A 17815-nucleotide genomic window follows, 5' to 3' on the forward strand; every position below is an offset into this window, starting at 1 on the left:
CAAGCCAATGAAAATTTGTTAAAGACAAATGAAGACTCGCGGACTGCTATAGCCGCGATGATGACCGAGCTGAGGATGTTGAGGGGTCCTAGGCCCGTGAACCGGCAACCCACTCCTCCTCCTCACACTGCTACACCTTCTCCACCTCTTTCACAAGAAGATGGTGTAGCGGGTAACAATGAAGGTGAGGGTAGTCACCATTCTGGAAGTCGTAGTCATCACACTGAGGTTCGTCAACCTCGAGTTGAGAATGTCGGTGACCATGAAGTGGAGGAAAGAAGATTGATGGCTTTCCGAAAACACAAACCTCCTTCTTTTAAGGGAGGTTATGAGCCAATGGCGGCTGCAAAATGGCTCCAAGCGATGGAGAAAATCTTCACGGTGATGAGATGCCCGGACGCAATGAAGTTAACCTACTCCGTGTACATGCTGGAAGAAGAAGCGGAAGATTGGTGGACTAATACCGTACAGCCCCTAAAAGCTGAAGGCCGGGAAATCACCTGGCGGTTGTTCGAGACATTGTTCTTGGATAACTATTTCCCTAGAGAGGCTAGGGAACAGAAGCAGAATGAGTACAATGACCTAAAGCAAGGGTCAATGTCAATTGACCAATACTTTGCAAAATTCAATGAGTTGGTGAAATACGCCAACTATGGGCGAGCCTTACCCACTCCGGCTGAAATGACCTCCAAGTTCCAATGGGGTCTTAATGAGAAGATGTCTCGGAAGATGTCAAATTGTGACATCCGAGAGTTCAGTCGGTTTCTAAATCAGTGCAGGAAGGTAGAAGAAGTGTACAAGGTGTCCCAAACCAAGAAGTCCTCTGAGGCCCAGGCACCTAACGCCAATAAAGCAACAGGCTCAGGTTATTGGAAGAACAGAAAGATGCAAGGCAAGAAGCTAAATGTGAATAGGCCCTTTGACTTGTTCAAAAAGCCTGGGACTCAGAAGAATTTTGTTGATAGAGGACCTCCTCTCAAGTGCAAGGGATGTGGCAAGGAGCATAGAGGTCCATGTGCTACCGGTGAAGTGATCTGTTTTAGATGTGGAAGATCCGGTCACTATTCTAGGCAGTGTCCTCAGAACGAAGCAAGGACTATGGCAGTTCAAGCTACTGTTGTTCCTGTCTCTGTTGTTCCACCTATGCTAGAGTCTCAGACGGTTGGTAGAGTATATACCATGGACCGTCAACAATCGGAGAAGGCTCCGAATCTAGTGAAAGGTACAATTTATATTGATAATATGGATATTGAAGTGTTGTTTGATTCAGGAGCTACACACTCCTGTATGTCTGATTTTATGGCCGTTGGGCTAAATCTGCAAATGTACGACATTCGCCCTCCAATGAAAGTGGTTACTGCTACTGGAGAGGAGTGTTATACATCCGTGTTATGTAAAGATGTTGAGTTCAAATATGAAGGCCGAGATTACGTGCTGGATTTTATTTGTTTACCTATGATCAACCTTCAAGTTATCTTGGGTATGGACTGGTTGTCAAAGAACTGTGCTATGATAGACTGCTGTGGTAAAAGGATTGTGCTTGATGCTGATGATTCTGCTACTAGTTTTTTCCCATATCTATCTGTGTTGCAGGTTAGAAAGGTTTTGAGGGCCGGGGCATTGGGATATGTCTTTGTGGGGGGTTTAGTAGGCGGAAGTCATGAGAAGATTGGCACTATTTTCGTGGTGAAGGAGTTTGTCGATGTGTTTCCAGATGAAATTCCGCAACTTCCGCCTCATAGAGAGATTGAGTTCTCAATTGATCTATTGCCTGGTGTGGGGCTTATCTCTCTGGCTCCGTATCAGATGTCACCACCGGAGTTAGCCGAGTTAAAGAAGCATATTGAGGAGCTTTCGGCTAAGCAGTTTATCATGCCAAGTGTGTCCCCGTGGGGAGCCCCAGTTATATTTGTTAAGAAGAAGAACGGTAGCATGAGATTGTGCACTGATTACCGTCAGTTGAATAAGGTTACCATTAAGAACAAGTATCCTCTCCCTCGCATAGATGATTTGCTTGATCAGTTGAGGGGTGCTTGTGTTTTCTCAAAGATTGATTTGAGGTCGGGTTATCATCAAATCCGAATTAGGCAGGAAGATGTTCCGAAGACTGCCTTCCGATCTAGATATGGACATTATGAGTATCAAGTAATTCCATTTGGACTCACTAATGCTCCGACGGTGTTTATGGATTACATGAATCGCATATTTAAGCCGTTTCTGGAACAATTCGTGATTGTGTTTATTGATGATATCCTGATATATTCCAAGAGTAAGGAAGAGCATGAGGGTCACTTGAGAACTGTGTTGCAAATTCTCAGAGAGAAACAGTTATATGCAAAGCCTTCTAAATGTGAATTTTGGCTTTCTCAAGTGCAATTTCTGGGTCACGTTATCTCTGCTGATGGAGTGGCGGTTGATCCTAGCAAGATAGAGGCAGTTATTGATTGGGAGAGACCCAAGACGGTAACGGAAATAAGGAGTTTTCTGGGTTTGGCTGGTTATTACCGGAGATTCATTAAAGAATTTTCGGCCATGGTGTTGCCATTGACCCGTTTGACCCGGAAGGATACTCCATTCATTTGGACGCATGAATGTGAAGAATACTTTCAGAGCCTTAAAGAGAAATTGGCGACTGCTCCGGTGTTAGTACTTCCTGATCCGGAAGGTGAGTTTGAGTTATACAGCGATGCTTCTAAAAAGGGACTGGGTTGTGTGCTGATGCAGGATAGGCGAGTGGTAGCGTATGCATCAAGGCAATTGAAACCGCATGAAGAAAATTATCCGACCCATGACCTTGAGCTTGCTGCAATTGTTTTTGGATTGAAACAGTGGAGGCATTTCTTGTATGGAATGAAGTTTGCCGTATTCAGCGATCACAAGAGTTTGAAATACTTGTTTGATCAAAAGAAGCTGAATATGAGACAACGGCGGTGGACCGAGTTCCTAAAAGACTATGATTTTGAATTGAAATATCATCCTGGCAAGGCTAATGTTGTAGCTGATGCACTGAGCCGTAAATCTGTGAGCTTAGCAAGCATGATGATTAGAGATTATGATGTAATTGAGAGGTTCAGAGATATGCAATTATATAAAATCTTTCCATGTAGAATTTGTGGCATTGAAGTTACAAGCATTGAAAATGAACTGATGACCAGAATTAAAGAAGCTCAACTGCAAAATGAAAGTGCTAAACGACTGAAAGGTCAAAGTGGTGTATCCTACAATGATGAGGGTATACTATTATATCAGGGTCGTGTTGTAATACCTAGGCAGTTGGCGGAGGAAGTAATGACAGAGGCCCATAAGGGTCATTTCACGGTTCATCCGGGAGCTACAAAGATGTATCAGGACCTAAAGATTAATTTCTGGTGGCCTGGTATGAAGAAAGATATTGCCGAATTTGTCTCTAAGTGTCTCATTTGTCAGAAGGTCAAGATTGAGCATCAAAAGCCTTCTGGTATGTTGCAACCTCTGGATGTTCCTGAATGGAAATGGGAGAGTATTTCCATGGATTTCGTAGTGGGATTGTCGCGAACACAGGCTGGTTATGATTCTATATGGGTGGTTGTGGATAGATTGACAAAATCCGCACACTTTTTGCCAGTTCGGGTAGATTTCTCTGCTGAGAGATTGGCTAGGCTCTATGTGAAGGAGATTGTGAGGCTTCATGGGGTGCCTGAGAGCATTGTTAGTGATCTGGACCCGAAGTTCACTTCTCGCTTTTGGGGAGCATTGCAGGAGGCTCTTGGCACTCAGTTGAGACTGAGCACTTCTTATCACCCACAGACGGATGGTCAGGCTGAGAGGACCATTCAGACGTTGGAGGATATGCTGAGGACTTGCACCCTGGAGCAGGGTACTGCATGGGATCGATATCTCCCGCTGGTTGAGTTTTCCTATAATAATAGTTTCCATGCTAGTCTGGGTATGGCTCCCTACGAGGCCTTGTATGGTCGCAGGTGTAGGACACCTACTTGTTGGTCAGAGGTTGGAGATACAGAGCGGTTTGGATTGGATTTTGTTCAGGAGACTACTGAGCAGATCAAAATGATTAGGGATCGTCTGAAAAAGGCTCAGGATCGTCAGAAAAGTTATTATGATCTCAAGCATCGACCTCTAGAGTTTGAGGAGGGAGATCATGTATTACTGAAGCTGTCACCGGTTACGGGTGTTGGACGAGCCCTTGGAGTGAGGAAACTGAGTCCGAGATTTATTGGACCCAACCAGATTCTTCGTAGGGTGGGACCGGTTGCCTACCAGCTTGCCTTACCTCCGCAATTAGCAAATTTGCACGATGTGTTTCATGTTTCTCAGCTGGGGAGATATGTAGATGATCCTTCTCATGTGGTTCAACCTGATAATGTTGAGATCCGGGAGAATTTGAAGACTTCTATTGGGCCACTGAAGATACTCGAAAGAGATGAGAAGAAGCTGAGAAATAAATCTATTCCTATGGTGAAAGTCCAATGGGAAGGAAGGACGACTGAAGAGTCCACTTGGGAGCGGGAAGATGAGCTTCTCCGGCAGTATCCTGAGTTTAAGGACAGGTACGTTCTTGATTTTGTGGACAAAATCGCGAAAAGGTGGGGTGACTATAATAGCCCTAACCTAATTAATTAGCAAATTGCATGTAATTAAATAATTAAGCATGTTTTAGTAAGTAAAATTAAGTATGAGGCTTAATTAAATGAATCTGAGTCACTTTGGAGTTAAAAAGTGTACTCAGTGAAAATTAAGGGGTATAAATGGGTGTAGGCAAAAGTACCCAAAATATAAAAATAAAAGTGGAAATATTCCTAAAATAATATTCCAGACTTTTGGGTGAAGTTTGGTAATTATTGGAGTTAAATAGATAGATGAACCGATACCCACTTAAAACCACTTAACATAAGGTTAAGTGGCATAAAACAAAAAGAAACCCTTGTCCCTCCCCACAACCCGTCGCCAGAAGAAAGAAAAGAAGGAGAAAGAAGAGGAAGGAGAAAGGAGGGAGAAGGAAGGGAGGAAAAGAGAGAGAGAGAGAGAGCAAATCTTAACCGATTGGAGTGATTCAAAAGCCTAAACCACTCTAAATCTTCCCCTCTTTCATAATCTAAGCTTAGTTTTGAGTGGGGAGCATTGTGGAGAGAGATATTGCCTCTCAAAAATTCGACCCTTTGTGAGATTTTGGGGTTTTGGAAGTTTCTACCTCCATGGGAGCTTGAGGAACGCTCCTTGCTTGGTTGTGCAACCGTTGGTGGTAAGATTCTACCCCTTGAACATCATGATTCCTTGAAATTGCATGAGTTAGGGTTTATGAATAGTGTTTTAGGGTTTTTGATGAAATGTTGTTAAATTAGCTATGTTCTAGGAAGAATGGAGCTTAGAACATGTTGTGAAAAATGCTAGGAATGTCATTTAATCGGTAAAAATGAGCCTAGTTAGTTAAATGACTATACTTGGTATATTGCAAGATTATCATGCTTGTTGAAGAGTTTTCTTGCAATTATGATCAATGGTTTGACTTGGTTGATTGATGATTGTGTCCTTGTGATGTCTAGGATTGAGACATTTGGACCAACCGTGAGTGATCAACCATTGGAGCAAGCTACGGAGCTTGATTAGCTCCATTGGATAGGTAAGTTCATGCTTATGTGTGGTATGAATTGTATAGCTTGGTTGATAGCTATCAGATGTTATTAGATGCAATGTGTGTTAATTGCATTAAACCTTGTGTAGGTTTTGTTTGAGAAGTGGAGTATTGTAATTAACGGGCTGTAGAATCCGTGGGTGGTGAACAAAGGTCGAATTGAAGCTTGAGGTAAGCCTTCGAACCTTGGGTGTAATTCCCTTGACTGTTCTACCAAGCCCTGAAAGGGTAGAGGTTGTGATTGTGTATATAAATGCAATAAAATAGTGTAATGCTTTGTTATACGTATGTGTATGCATTTGGTGTGGCATAGGATGGTGTTTCCCTATGTTGGTATGTTGCATGACGATGCGTAAATCATACTTGGTAGTTAGCTGGCCAGTAGGACTATTTGCATCTGAGTTTCCTTAGGACATCTTGAGAGCTCGAGGGATTTCTCCTGGAGATGTTATTGCACTTTGCATAGATATGTATTTACTGCATTATTATTGTTATGCTATTACACTGATATGGAACTGTGGGGTGGAGAGATGCTCCAAGGACCCCTGGTTTACTGGATATATTCGTATATCTCACCCCGTGTTGTGGGGACCCCCTTTCAGGTAAGGATGTTGCAGGAGCCTCTGGTGGCAAGTGGCCATATCTGGATTAGCATATGCATGAAGTGTTGCATTTGTTGAGATTATACATGTTGTTTTGTAGCTCACATGTATAGAATTGTAATTATAGGAAATGATAGATTTATGATTGGTATATTGGAATGGACTTAGCCTATGCTCATGCCTTTGGTCGTCTCTTTTGTTGATGGGAGCCAAGGGAATGATCATAATCTTTTGTAAGCTATGTTCCATGATTTGTAATGAATATGTACCGTAAATGATGCCTACTTGAAATTCAATATATGCATGCTTGTTATGTATTGAGTTATTGAATTGGTTGGGCTGAGAATCAATTAGGTACCTTTTGTTTAAATTGGGAAACGTTGAGAAAACAAAGGTTATGCTGCCCAAATTCTAGCTAAATCTCATGAGAAAAGGTTGGATGAGTGCTAGGATTAAGTATTGGGGCATGAACAATTGGGGTTTGGAATGAGGATGCATCTTCCCCTAGACTTGGACTTGAAAAATGAGGGTAATGGAATTCCCTGGCAGCGCGCTTTAGCGCCTTGGAGTGCGCTTTAGCGCCCTGCTGCCCCTGTGAGAGCCAATGCTTTCGGCCTCCTCGCGCTGGAGCGCCCAGAGTGGGGGCTGAAGCGCCCAGGGTTGCGCGCTTGAGCGCCCTGGTTCGCGCTTGAGTGCCCTTAGCCGCTGAGGGAGGAGATGCTTCTGCCTCTGCGCGCTAAAACGTCCCAAATGGGGGCTTAAGCGCCCAGATGGAGACTTTAGCACCCGATAACGCGCGCTTGAGTGCCCGGTAGCGCGCTGAAGCGCGCGGGGCCTGTGATCAACACCCTCTTGTGTTGCTTCCAATTGTCATAACTTAGGCTACAGTGCTCCAAATGAGGAGCGGTTTGAAACCACGCGTAGCTAACGAAGAGATCTACAATATAGTAGAAGTTGGGAAATAAATAAGAAGTAAATTAATGGTTTAAAAATGGAATAAGAACATGATGTTAAGCTTGGTTTATCTGATTCCGCAAAGTAATATGGTTATGATCACGCAATTGGATATTTTAAATTCGGCATCGTTTTAAAAAGAAAAATTTATCCAGATTTTTAATTGAGTCAATGTGATTGTAACTGCGTTTAATATCATAATGCGATGTTAACAAACCGGTTCTAGAACGGGGTGTTACATATATCTAAAGACTCTAATTTTTTAGTAACGTGAGTAATTGGATACAAGTGGATCAATGATCAAGATTGAGTATAAGACTTTTAACTCTTACACCGGTGTAAGAATATCTTGCCCCATATATGATGCCACATAAGAAGAAGAGACCATTGTTTCCAAATCCTATAAGAAAGGCCCAATCTAAATTATTTCAATTGTTGAGGAATTGAACTCCTATAGTACTTTCTATCTAGCTCATAAAACTCCCACTAAGAATTATGAAAGAGTGTAAGCACAAGCCAACAAATAAGGTACTAATGTTTTCTGGTCTTTATATATATAAATATATATGTGGGTGGGGATTATTTTACATCAGTGTAAGTTACACCCTCAATCTTGTCTGTTGATCCTACTTATATCTAAGGACTCTAATTTTTTAGTAATGTGAGTCATTGAATACAAGTGGATCAATGGTCAAGATAGAGTATAAGACTTCTAACTCTTATACTAGTGTAAGAATATCCTCTCTCTCTCTCTCTCTCTCTCTCTCTCTCTCTCTCTCTCTCTCTCTCTCTCTCTCTCTCTCTCTCTCTCTCTCTCTCTCTCTCTCTCTCTCTCTCTCTCTCTCTCTCTCTCTCTCTCTCTCTCTCTCTCTCTCTATATATATATATATATATATATATATATATATATATATATATATATATGGGCAAATTATTCTTATATCCATATAAGAATAAACAGTCTTACATTAAATCTTGATAATTGATTTACTTGAATCTAACAGCTCATATACTTAATAAATCAGGACCATTAGATATAAATAGAATCTATGATCAAGATTAAGAGCATAAATTACACTATCATGCGTGTAAAACGATCATTATCCATATATCTATATTGCAATTAGAACTTTACAGTTTAGTACATTACAAAGATAGTTTCAAAAATTTCAGCTTGCAACCTATGCTAAAGCCAACAAGTCCCAATTTTTCTTCTTAAATACTCAAAACTTGCAACTCTGTGCCCAATGGTTCACACACACCTCACTTTTCAACTCTCTAAGTTTCACAGATCCCAATCATAAAAAAAATCACAATAAGTCCTCTACTACAGTCTGTTGCAATTCAAAGTCAATTATAACACTTGAAGCCAGCAATCAAAGGAACAGACACCACATCAATTTCGAAACCATATATTGAAATTGAAAGAAAGCTCTAGATTTAGCATGAAATGAACCTGATGAAACTCAAATGCCCACTGCTAATAAGAATTACAAAGACAGAATGTTAACTGGGTTCTGCAGCGGTGTTGTTTTCCAGTGTCAATGGCAGTTCAAAGACCTCAGCGGGTGAAAGAGAGAGCGGAACTGTGTCAAACGGACACAAAGCTGAACCGGCTCAGGCTATGTAGGCTTCGGGCTTAAGCCCGGGCCAAGCTCTGAAACCATTGATATGGGCTTGGGCCCAAAGGACTGAAAATTCGACAAGTCAGTTAAGCAGTGGGTCATGTCAATCACATGCTAAATCTGAGCATTTTTTTCAAAAACAAGAAAAATTAGTCATAAATGTTTTGTGGACTTAGTTTTAGAACATGTTTTGGCCTCTCTCTATTTTTTTTTAATTTTGAGGTAAAAGATAATTTTATTTTTTATACATATAAAAATATGTGTAATCTATATTTTTTCTTTATCTCTTCTCTTGATATGATCTTATATGGGTTTCACACACTTTTATACGTGTGTAGAAAATAAAATTATCTCCTGTAATATGAGAAACATCAAATCTTTAAAATTTATTTTAAATTTAAAGATAAATATAAATTTACAAAGTTAAAGGTGTTTGGTGATTACAAAGTCATAAATAAAAAATCAGCTACTTTAGCTTCTATAAGAATATTCTAAAATATTGTTTTGGCTCGGCTTCTCTTTTTAAGGAGAAGAAAAATTGAATATAAATAAGGGATAAGATATTGTTACTACCAAATAATATTATTATCATATCTTAATTATTGATTTTCGTCAATCAACGGTTATCATTTATTGTGAATTAATAATTAATTAATGAGTTTCATTTGTGGAAATAATAACTGTTGATTGACGCTAACATCAATGGTTAAAATATGATAATAACATTTGGTAGTAACAATATCTTATCCCTATAAATAAATAGGGTCAAACAGATATTTACTAATTCCTACCATAAGTTAAAATATATTATCAGTTTCTCAATTTTAGATTGTTTTTATAAATGAAGTCAAATTTACATTTTAATTTACAATTTTTCTTGCTTAGTAAAATTTATAAGATTTTTTTAAAAATAAATGTGTAAATATCATTAATACCATTTTAATTGACAATGGTGAAGAATAAAATGAGTTTTGATTTAAAAACAATCAATTGAAAGAATAAAATAATTCTTTCAATGTCAGGAACAAACATGTGTAACTTATTTCTAGCATGTTTTCTTGTTTATGTACGTTCAGTTGTATTCCCTCATTCCCACGGCATTACCACATTTATCAAACAATTAAGTCCAAATAAATAGTCAAAAAGAACAAACATGATTTTTTGTTGATGGTGGGGCAACCATATCTTCAAGTCTTAAAAAAGTGTATCTTTTGTTGATGATGGGGTGAACTCCTAAGATAGTCAGTAGAAATAAGATGCAGTAACAATAACAACAACAAAAAGTGTATCCTTTGTTGATGATGGGGCAACCTCCTAAGATAATTAACATTTAGGCTTTCGCTATAATTATGCAAATAGATAATTATAGTTCCTACTCCAGGAACGGATAAATCAAGAGAATTTTCATTTAGGCTTTCACCATACAACATCTAATTAAATTGTAAGCCATGTTGCACAGACATGCGGTTCACGTTAGTGTTAATAATTGTGGTTCCCATACTACACAAACTACTGCATATATAACCAAACAGTATAAATTCTTGGTACCAACACACAGGTTCAATCTCCTCTGTTCCTATCAAAGATAGCCACGGATTGCAAGGCAGCAGATACAGCAGAAACCATCCAGATATAGTATTTAAACATTGGAGCAAGTGGATCACATTCTGAGGCCTACAAATTGGCAAGCAGTTAACATGGTTAATGTTGAAGGTCCTTTCACCACTCTCCCATCAAAGAAGCCCTCATCCACCTCATCATGCCCTTTGTCCTCTGGTTCCACTCACCATTGAGCACGTGTTCTTCAGTCCTTTCTCCGTCGGCTGCACTTCTACACATATGTTAAGTTAATGGGCACTTGTTTCTTCAAGTTATATATATATATATATATATATATATATATATATATATATATATATATTTTCTGCTTGAAATAAAATTACATGTTATGTTAGGGTCACAAATGATGCCCTATGATTGGGATTTAGTGATCCTATGCATTCCTTTCCCTGTAATTTAAACTGTAAATCTCACCTTGTCTATTTGTTATCTTTCTAAAAGAGGACATGCTATATTATTCTAACAGGTTCAGATTATTAGCCTTTGGAAGCATAAAAGACTGATAAATGTAAAAGCTTCCTATACCATGTGTTTCTAACAATGCTGAACGATGGAATAATTACTTTCTGTCTTCTCATTTGCTTGGCACCCTTTATGGTTTTGCTAGCAAACTTAGAGCTACAGCCTAGAGGCCTAACAAGTAACAACTCCAGAAAAAGACCAGTAAATAAATGAGACACAAAAAATGATAGATTCTACCAATGAAATGGCAACTCAATGCATCTTTTGTAGGAAGGAAAAGTATTGGAATCACAACTTCGTAGGAAAGATGCATCTGGGCACAGAAATCAGAGCCTCCCAACAGACTGCAGCAATCATAGGTGGCATCATATGAAACTAGAGATGACTAAACAATACGTTACTAGGGTATTAAATAATTGTTTATGCTATTCCAAATCAAAATTGGTATGCAACTTAAGGAAGTAAAACATAATAAGTAGATAAGAACAAAAAGGGCGTTGAGCAGTTGACCTTTTTCCTTTAGACAAGCCTTTTGTTCCCACTTAAGAATTCTCAAAAATATTGGTGGCTTGAGGAAGATAAATTATCAAGATGGCCAGTCACCAGTTTTAAACAAAAACTGAAAGGTCTGGACCAAAGATAAAATTGAGATTGCTACCTAAAAGGATAGATTTTATTAGGATATTAAGTAAAATATGCAACATGGAAGCCATTTTCTTGATGCGACAACTTATGGAAAGATACTGAGAAAAGAAGAAGGACTTGCATATGGTGTTCATAGACCTTGAGAAAGCATACGATAAGGTTCCAAGGAAAGTTTTATGGTGGGTTCTGGAGAAGAAAAAGGTTCCATCAAAGTATGTAAAGACAATCCAGGATATGTATGATGGGGCTACTACATGTGTAAAAGCTTGTAACGGAACATCAAATTATTTTCCTATCACGGTTGGTGTACACCAAGGGTCGGCTCTAAGTCCTTATCTCTTTGCCTTAGTTATGGATGAACTAACAAAAGATATTCAAGAGGAAGTGCCATGGTGTATGCTTTTTGCAGACGATATTGTGCTTATTGATGAGAGCAAGAAGGGTGTTAATAGAAAACTTGAATTGTGCAGAAGCACATTGGAATCCAAAGGATTCACATTAAGTCGAAGCAAGACTGAGTATCTGAAGTGTGAGTTTTCTCTGGTACGAGATGGGGACCAAGAGCCAGTGCATTTAAGTGGTCAAGAGGTACCCTAAAAAGATGCTTTTAAATACTTGGGCTCCATTTTGCAAAAAGGTGGAGAGATTGATGAGGATGTAAATCACAGAATCAGAGCAGGATGGATGAAATGGCGCAATGCATATGGGTTTTTGTGTGACCGCAAAATCTCCCTTAAGTTAAAAGGAAAATTCTATAAAATGGCAGTAAGACCAGCAATGCTATATGGAGCGGAATGCTGGCCAGCACATATGCAACATGAGCATAAGATGGGAGTAGCAGAGATAAGGATGTTAAGGTGGATGTGTGGTTACACAAGGATGTATAAGATAAGAAATGAAGATATTCGACGAAAGGTCGGAGTAGTACCGGTAGCCGAGAAGATGAGAGAACATAGATTGAGGTGGTTTGGGCACGTGATGAGAAGGCCGCTGGATGCTCTTGTAAGAACAGAAGTTTGTTACCAAGAGCACAACACAAAAAGAGGCAAAGGTCGGCCGAAACTTACTTGGGGGAAGGTAGTAAAACAAGATTTAATGGAGTGGGATATAGATTGGCGGACGGTATGTCTTAGAACGGAATGGAGAAAAGCTATAAGTATGGTGGAGGGTTAGACCTGTTGTTATTCCTATGTTCCAGATGGTCCCTTTTTAGTCCTTTTCTCCTTCATTTCTCCCACTTCTTCTTGTCCCTTTCTTTTTAACTTTTATTTATTTATATATACATATATATATATATATTTTTTTATTTTTTTTTTATTATTTTTTATTTATTTATTTATTTTTTATTTATTTTTTATCTTTTTCAACCGTTTTGTGTCTTTCATGTGAGTTCATCTACCACCGACCCCAATTAATTTGGGATAAAGGTGATGTTGATGTTGATTAAGTAAAATATGCAACAGTCAACACTAGTTCAGAGAAACATATAAACAACTACAAATACTCAATCTATATTCATTGAAAGCAACACAAAGTTAAATATCTAAAGCCAAGTTCTAAAAGTATCCTAAACCTTTAGTTTAAATACAAGAATCAGTTTCAAGTAAGCAATAAAAGGTAAGGAAACTGCTTTGAGTACGCACCATAACATGCATATAAAGAATGACAGTGCATATACATTAAAAAAACCCAGGATCACCATGCACAAACAAAATCCAGTTTCACCAAGCCCACATTAACCGAGTTTGGGGAATCACCAAGCGCAGATTTAAAAGAGCCAAAATATTAAAAAAAAAAAAAATAGAAGAAAATCAGAGGATATACATCTTCTGCGAATCTGATAGGAGTTGAAACCCAGGAGCTGGAAGGCAATAGTTGCCAGACTAGAAATTCAAACATGCACCCAAACTCACACTTTACTTCCTCAGTGATTTTTGGCTTATAAACCCCATTTTAACTTGGCCTCTGTTTTTCAGCTTCACACCCCGGTGTCGGCGAAGGATTTGCCACCAATGCAGCTTCTTCATACTATGTCCGTGTGGGGTGTACCTTGATCCTTTCACCCCACCAAGCTTGGAAGGATTTGGTTTCTTCGAATGCCGGATGTGTCTCACAAGCCCTTCTGCAAGTCTGTGAAACTGCCCAACCTGGTTTGTGTGAGGCAACACTTTAGTAATAGCCCCTCTCCTTGTCTTCTCAACTCTTTGTTTTGTTAGCACCCCATGCTTATTTTTGTGGTGGAAGACATTCTGCAAGTGATTCCACATAGAATGTCTATGACCTGCCTTAGAATGAATGCCACCATGATCATCAACATGGTGGTGATGATGATGGTGGTGATGATGGTGAAAGATTAATCCCAATTTATTTTTCAGCCTCCTTAGGCCTCCGATTGTTTTCTTAGGATTTCTTTTACGAAGGTATCTATAAGATTTGAGACTTCCAACTCTTTGTGAAGGGCCATCATCCTTATAGAGACATGAATTACTACTTTCTTCTGAGCTGCCTTCATATGATGCATCAACCATCCTTCCTGAAGTAGGACCTTGTGTCCCACTTGGCAAGGAGTAGTCCTCAGAGTCACTACTACTATTGGCACTGCCTTGCTGAGAAGTCTGATTAGAAGAAGGGTGAGAGTTTGAGCTTGACTCCTCCAGTTCATGATTTTGCGGTCGAACCCTTGTCTTCCTAGGTTCAGCATGACCAGTCTTATGAGTTCCTCTCCTCTCCAAAACTGACCAGTCTTTGTGTTGATGGGAATTCACCTTAATCTCACTGGACCTCTGGTCCAATAGAGTTGGTCTTACTATCATCTGATGAGGTGGTGGCTTTTTTCTCCTGGCAAAAATGGGTGTGGATTCCACTAATTTCTGTGCATAGGAAGATTCAGGACTCCTTTCCTTCTGATTCTGATCAGTCTTAGACCAAGCCACTGGATTTTTTCTGACCAAACTTTCCCTATTTGTTTGACCAGCTAACAGGGAAGGCTTCTTAGTAAGATCATCTTGATTCAAAGGGACCCTCAAACCTTGAATACACTCACTAGCTTGACTCCCAAAATAGGTGTCACCACTAACTAACTTATTCAATGACACAACTCTATCTATCATGGCCATGTTCTGTGCTGAAGGTTGAACCCTATTCCGATTTCTCAACTCCTCTCCTCCTGATACCAACTGGTTACCAATCCGCTTTGGTATATCAACACTCTTTGCAGATTCTGCACTATAATGAAGCCCAAGATTTTGACATGCCACCTGACTCTGATTCAATGTTTCATTTTCAGCTAAAAAGGGTTCCTCAAATTCATTTGCAGAAATCAAATTTTCACCCTTACAACTTACTTTACCTGTCTGCTGATTCATTAACCTATGTCCATCCAAGAGAGACCTTCCACAACTCAACTGACCTACTGCAGTCCCATCTTTTCTCTGTATTACAGGATTATCTAAATTTGCTACTTTGTGCCTAGTATGTTGACCTGCACTGTTCTTAGTGGAATCCATCAAATTTGAACAAAGTTGCAAAGCTAGAATGCGAGATTCAATTCTTTTCATTGCATTGATCAAATCATTAGAGAAATCACCCTTCTGATCTGGAGATTCAACCCGTCTAGCAGCACTAGAATCACATTGAGTTTCATGAATTTTATTCGTCAATGGTATATTATTGTCTTCATTGGACTCACCAGCTTGAGCCCCAAAAATTTGCCGTGATTCTTTTGCATGCTCACCAACACCATATAAAGTATTCACATTATTATTCTCTGTGTTGGGTAAAATACCCTTCTCATTAGATAGATTTGTTGCCTTGACTAAATTCTGTTGCATCATACTGTTCTCCTCACCTAGACTGCATAGTGATTTACTGTTTGTTCCTACATTATTTGAGATGCTAAACTTCGACAGCTCTGGCAGTTCTTTCTTAGATAGCAATCTCAAGTGGGGCTGCTCATTCTTCTGTGAAGTCATTTCACTGCAAGTAGGATATTTTACAGGGCTTTGAGAAATGTTGGCTGCCATTGGAGATTTTGACTGCAGCTCGGCCACATTTTTTTCTTGTTCAATGGATGTCTTAGATATACCTTCTTGTGTTGCTAAGATCTGTTAAGTTATCATAAAAGAATCTAAATTAAACAACCGAAATCATATTCTTATTCCTGCCTGTAGGTCCAGTGTGTGCTAGAAGTAGAAGCATTGCTATATATATATATATATATATATATATATATATATGTGAAGTAGGATCCTTTGACTACAGAGTCAAATTTGAAATTTGACACCTCATCCGAGAGCCATTAGATCAAAAAAGATCAACGACTCTGGTTTGTAAGCATGTGACATCATTGATATTTTTTGATCTAATGACTCTCAGATGAGGTGTCAAATTTAAAGGATAGAAGTTTATATCACTGGTGTCAAAGGATCCTATATATATATATATAGGGAATAACATCTGTCATTTTAAAGGATAGAAGTTTATATCATTTTAAATTCTAATAGTTGATTTCCGTCCATCAACGGTTATAATTTATTGGATCAAAATTATTAATTAATTAATAATAAATTTGTCCCATTAAGTTTGACCCAATAAATTATAACCGTTGATGGACGGAAATCAACGGTCAGGATCTAAAATGATATAAGGTTATATCCTTTAAACTTTAAAAGGATATATGTTTTCCCATATATATATATATATATAAAGAAGGGTCGCATTATAAAAGGATGAACGGTATGCACCTTTAAATGAGTCTCAGAAACACTTTCAACCGTAACATCCAGCAAACTTTTCAATAAAAGTCGAGCTCTATCAACCAACTGCTAGAAACAAAAGAAAATATACATATCTGAGAGTTATTAATTAAGAAGCATTCAGATTTCTCTAAGTATGCATACCAACTAGCAGCAGGAATGTTAAAAAAGAAAAAAGAATAACAAAATGTATTTCTTTCATTTTTTGTAACTCTCACATTAAATTAGGATCAAAGCTCTCACAACAGAATAATGAAACAGGGAGAAGAATCTCGTTCCAAAAAATGAAGATAACCCATGACAAGTGAAAATAGTTGATAAAAAAATGAAACTTAAATGTTAATATACTATAAAAAAAAAAAAAACACTGACATCATCTGAATTTGCGTTTTGCAGGGCGAGGCTATTATCTTCAAGAAGCCTATATAAGAGTCTTATAGCACGGAGATTATTGTGTGCTTTCTCAAATTCCATTGAAATGCACTCGTGGTATTTGAATTTGAGCGTGAGCACTTGTGTTTTGTCTTCAATTTGGAAACTTGCGCGTGTATCTGTCACAAATTGATTGTCTGAAAGTTGAGGAAATCGGGTGCGTTAGGGTTCATCTGCGAATGTGAATCAATTGAAACCAAAACGAATCGTTTTAATTCGAATATGAATAAATAAAGAAAAATGCAGAAGTACCTGCATAAGAAGAACAAATAGTAGAAGAAGAAGAAGAAGAAGCAAAAGACTCAAATGTAGAATGAAGGAAAGGAACACGCGCGTAACTTCAAACTTCGCAGCAGTTGTAAGTTGTAACTGCTAATACCACAAAATTTTAGAAGCCATATTCATAACTCATCTAATAATATTTCTATAATTCTATACAGATATTTTACTTTACATACGTTAATCTTTTTTCTTTTCTTTTTTTTTTTAAATTTTTTTTGTAAAAACAGTTTAAAATAATAGAAGGCTCTCATTATTTTAATGTCATGACAAACTATTAACATCAACAATGATTTATTTTTATTTTTTTGTATAAGTACATCAACAATGATTTATAATACGGAACATATTGCATATCAATCGGAAAAATTTGTACTCGAATTCAAATTGTACAATTGATAGGAGTGGAAAGGTACATGATTTTACAAATAATAAGAACAATCATGAAAAAAAAAAAACTCTTAACAAACTATTTTTCACAATTCTGAATCACTATATTTTATTTGTATATTTCTTTACTTTATTTTTACCGTCCACGGCATGTTTTTAGATTTTTGCCCATATTTTTCTTTAGTAGCCTTTTTTTTTGGTAATTTCTTCAAAATGGCTAAGCAAGGGTAATTGTGTGCAAACTTTAATTTTTTTCTCTCACGGAAATTTTTTTTAGCATGAAAAAAAAAAATATTTAGCATGAAAAAAAAAATATTTAGCGCAATTTGTTATATAAAAAATTATTTTAAATACAATAATAACATTTTTATAATTAAAATTTATAAGTATTAAAAAGGCAATGTTCATGCAATTAAATGGAAT

The 17815-nt window shown here is 37.9% G+C and overlaps 1 protein-coding gene across 1 annotated transcript; it reads right to left on the bottom strand.

Annotated features, from left to right (window-relative positions):
* Positions 1–13093: 13093 nt before the first annotated feature.
* LOC133300355 (uncharacterized) lies at positions 13094–17086 on the bottom strand. Its single transcript, XM_061499878.1, has 4 exons — positions 16976–17086; positions 16664–16860; positions 16280–16357; positions 13094–15640 (listed from the first exon to the last, which is right to left on the bottom strand). The coding sequence occupies exons 2-4, from the start codon at positions 16763–16765 to the stop codon at positions 13454–13456; spliced, it is 2367 nt and encodes a 788-aa protein (XP_061355862.1). The 5' UTR covers positions 16766–16860; positions 16976–17086; the 3' UTR covers positions 13094–13453.
* Between the last annotated feature and the right edge of the window lie 729 nt (positions 17087–17815).

Source organism: Gastrolobium bilobum, unplaced genomic scaffold (assembly GCF_033153095.1).
Source record: "Gastrolobium bilobum isolate Gb01-03AN ecotype WA unplaced genomic scaffold, APGP_CSIRO_Gbil_v1 utg9597, whole genome shotgun sequence".
Classification (NCBI taxonomy): Eukaryota; Viridiplantae; Streptophyta; class Magnoliopsida; order Fabales; family Fabaceae; genus Gastrolobium; species Gastrolobium bilobum.

Bases quoted from the DNA above. Each gene is read 5' to 3' on its own strand.
- LOC133300355 (XM_061499878.1), bottom strand. From the start codon at position 16,765: ATGGAATTTGAGAAAGCACACAATAATCTCCGTGCTATAAGACTCTTA. The intron at 16,358-16,663 runs GTCAGTGTTTTT...TGTTTCTAGCAG, and splicing joins AAAACGCAAATTCAGATGAT to TTGGTTGATAGAGCTCGACT. The intron at 15,641-16,279 runs GTGCATACCGTT...ATAACTTAACAG, and splicing joins TTTCTGAGACTCATTTAAAG to ATCTTAGCAACACAAGAAGG.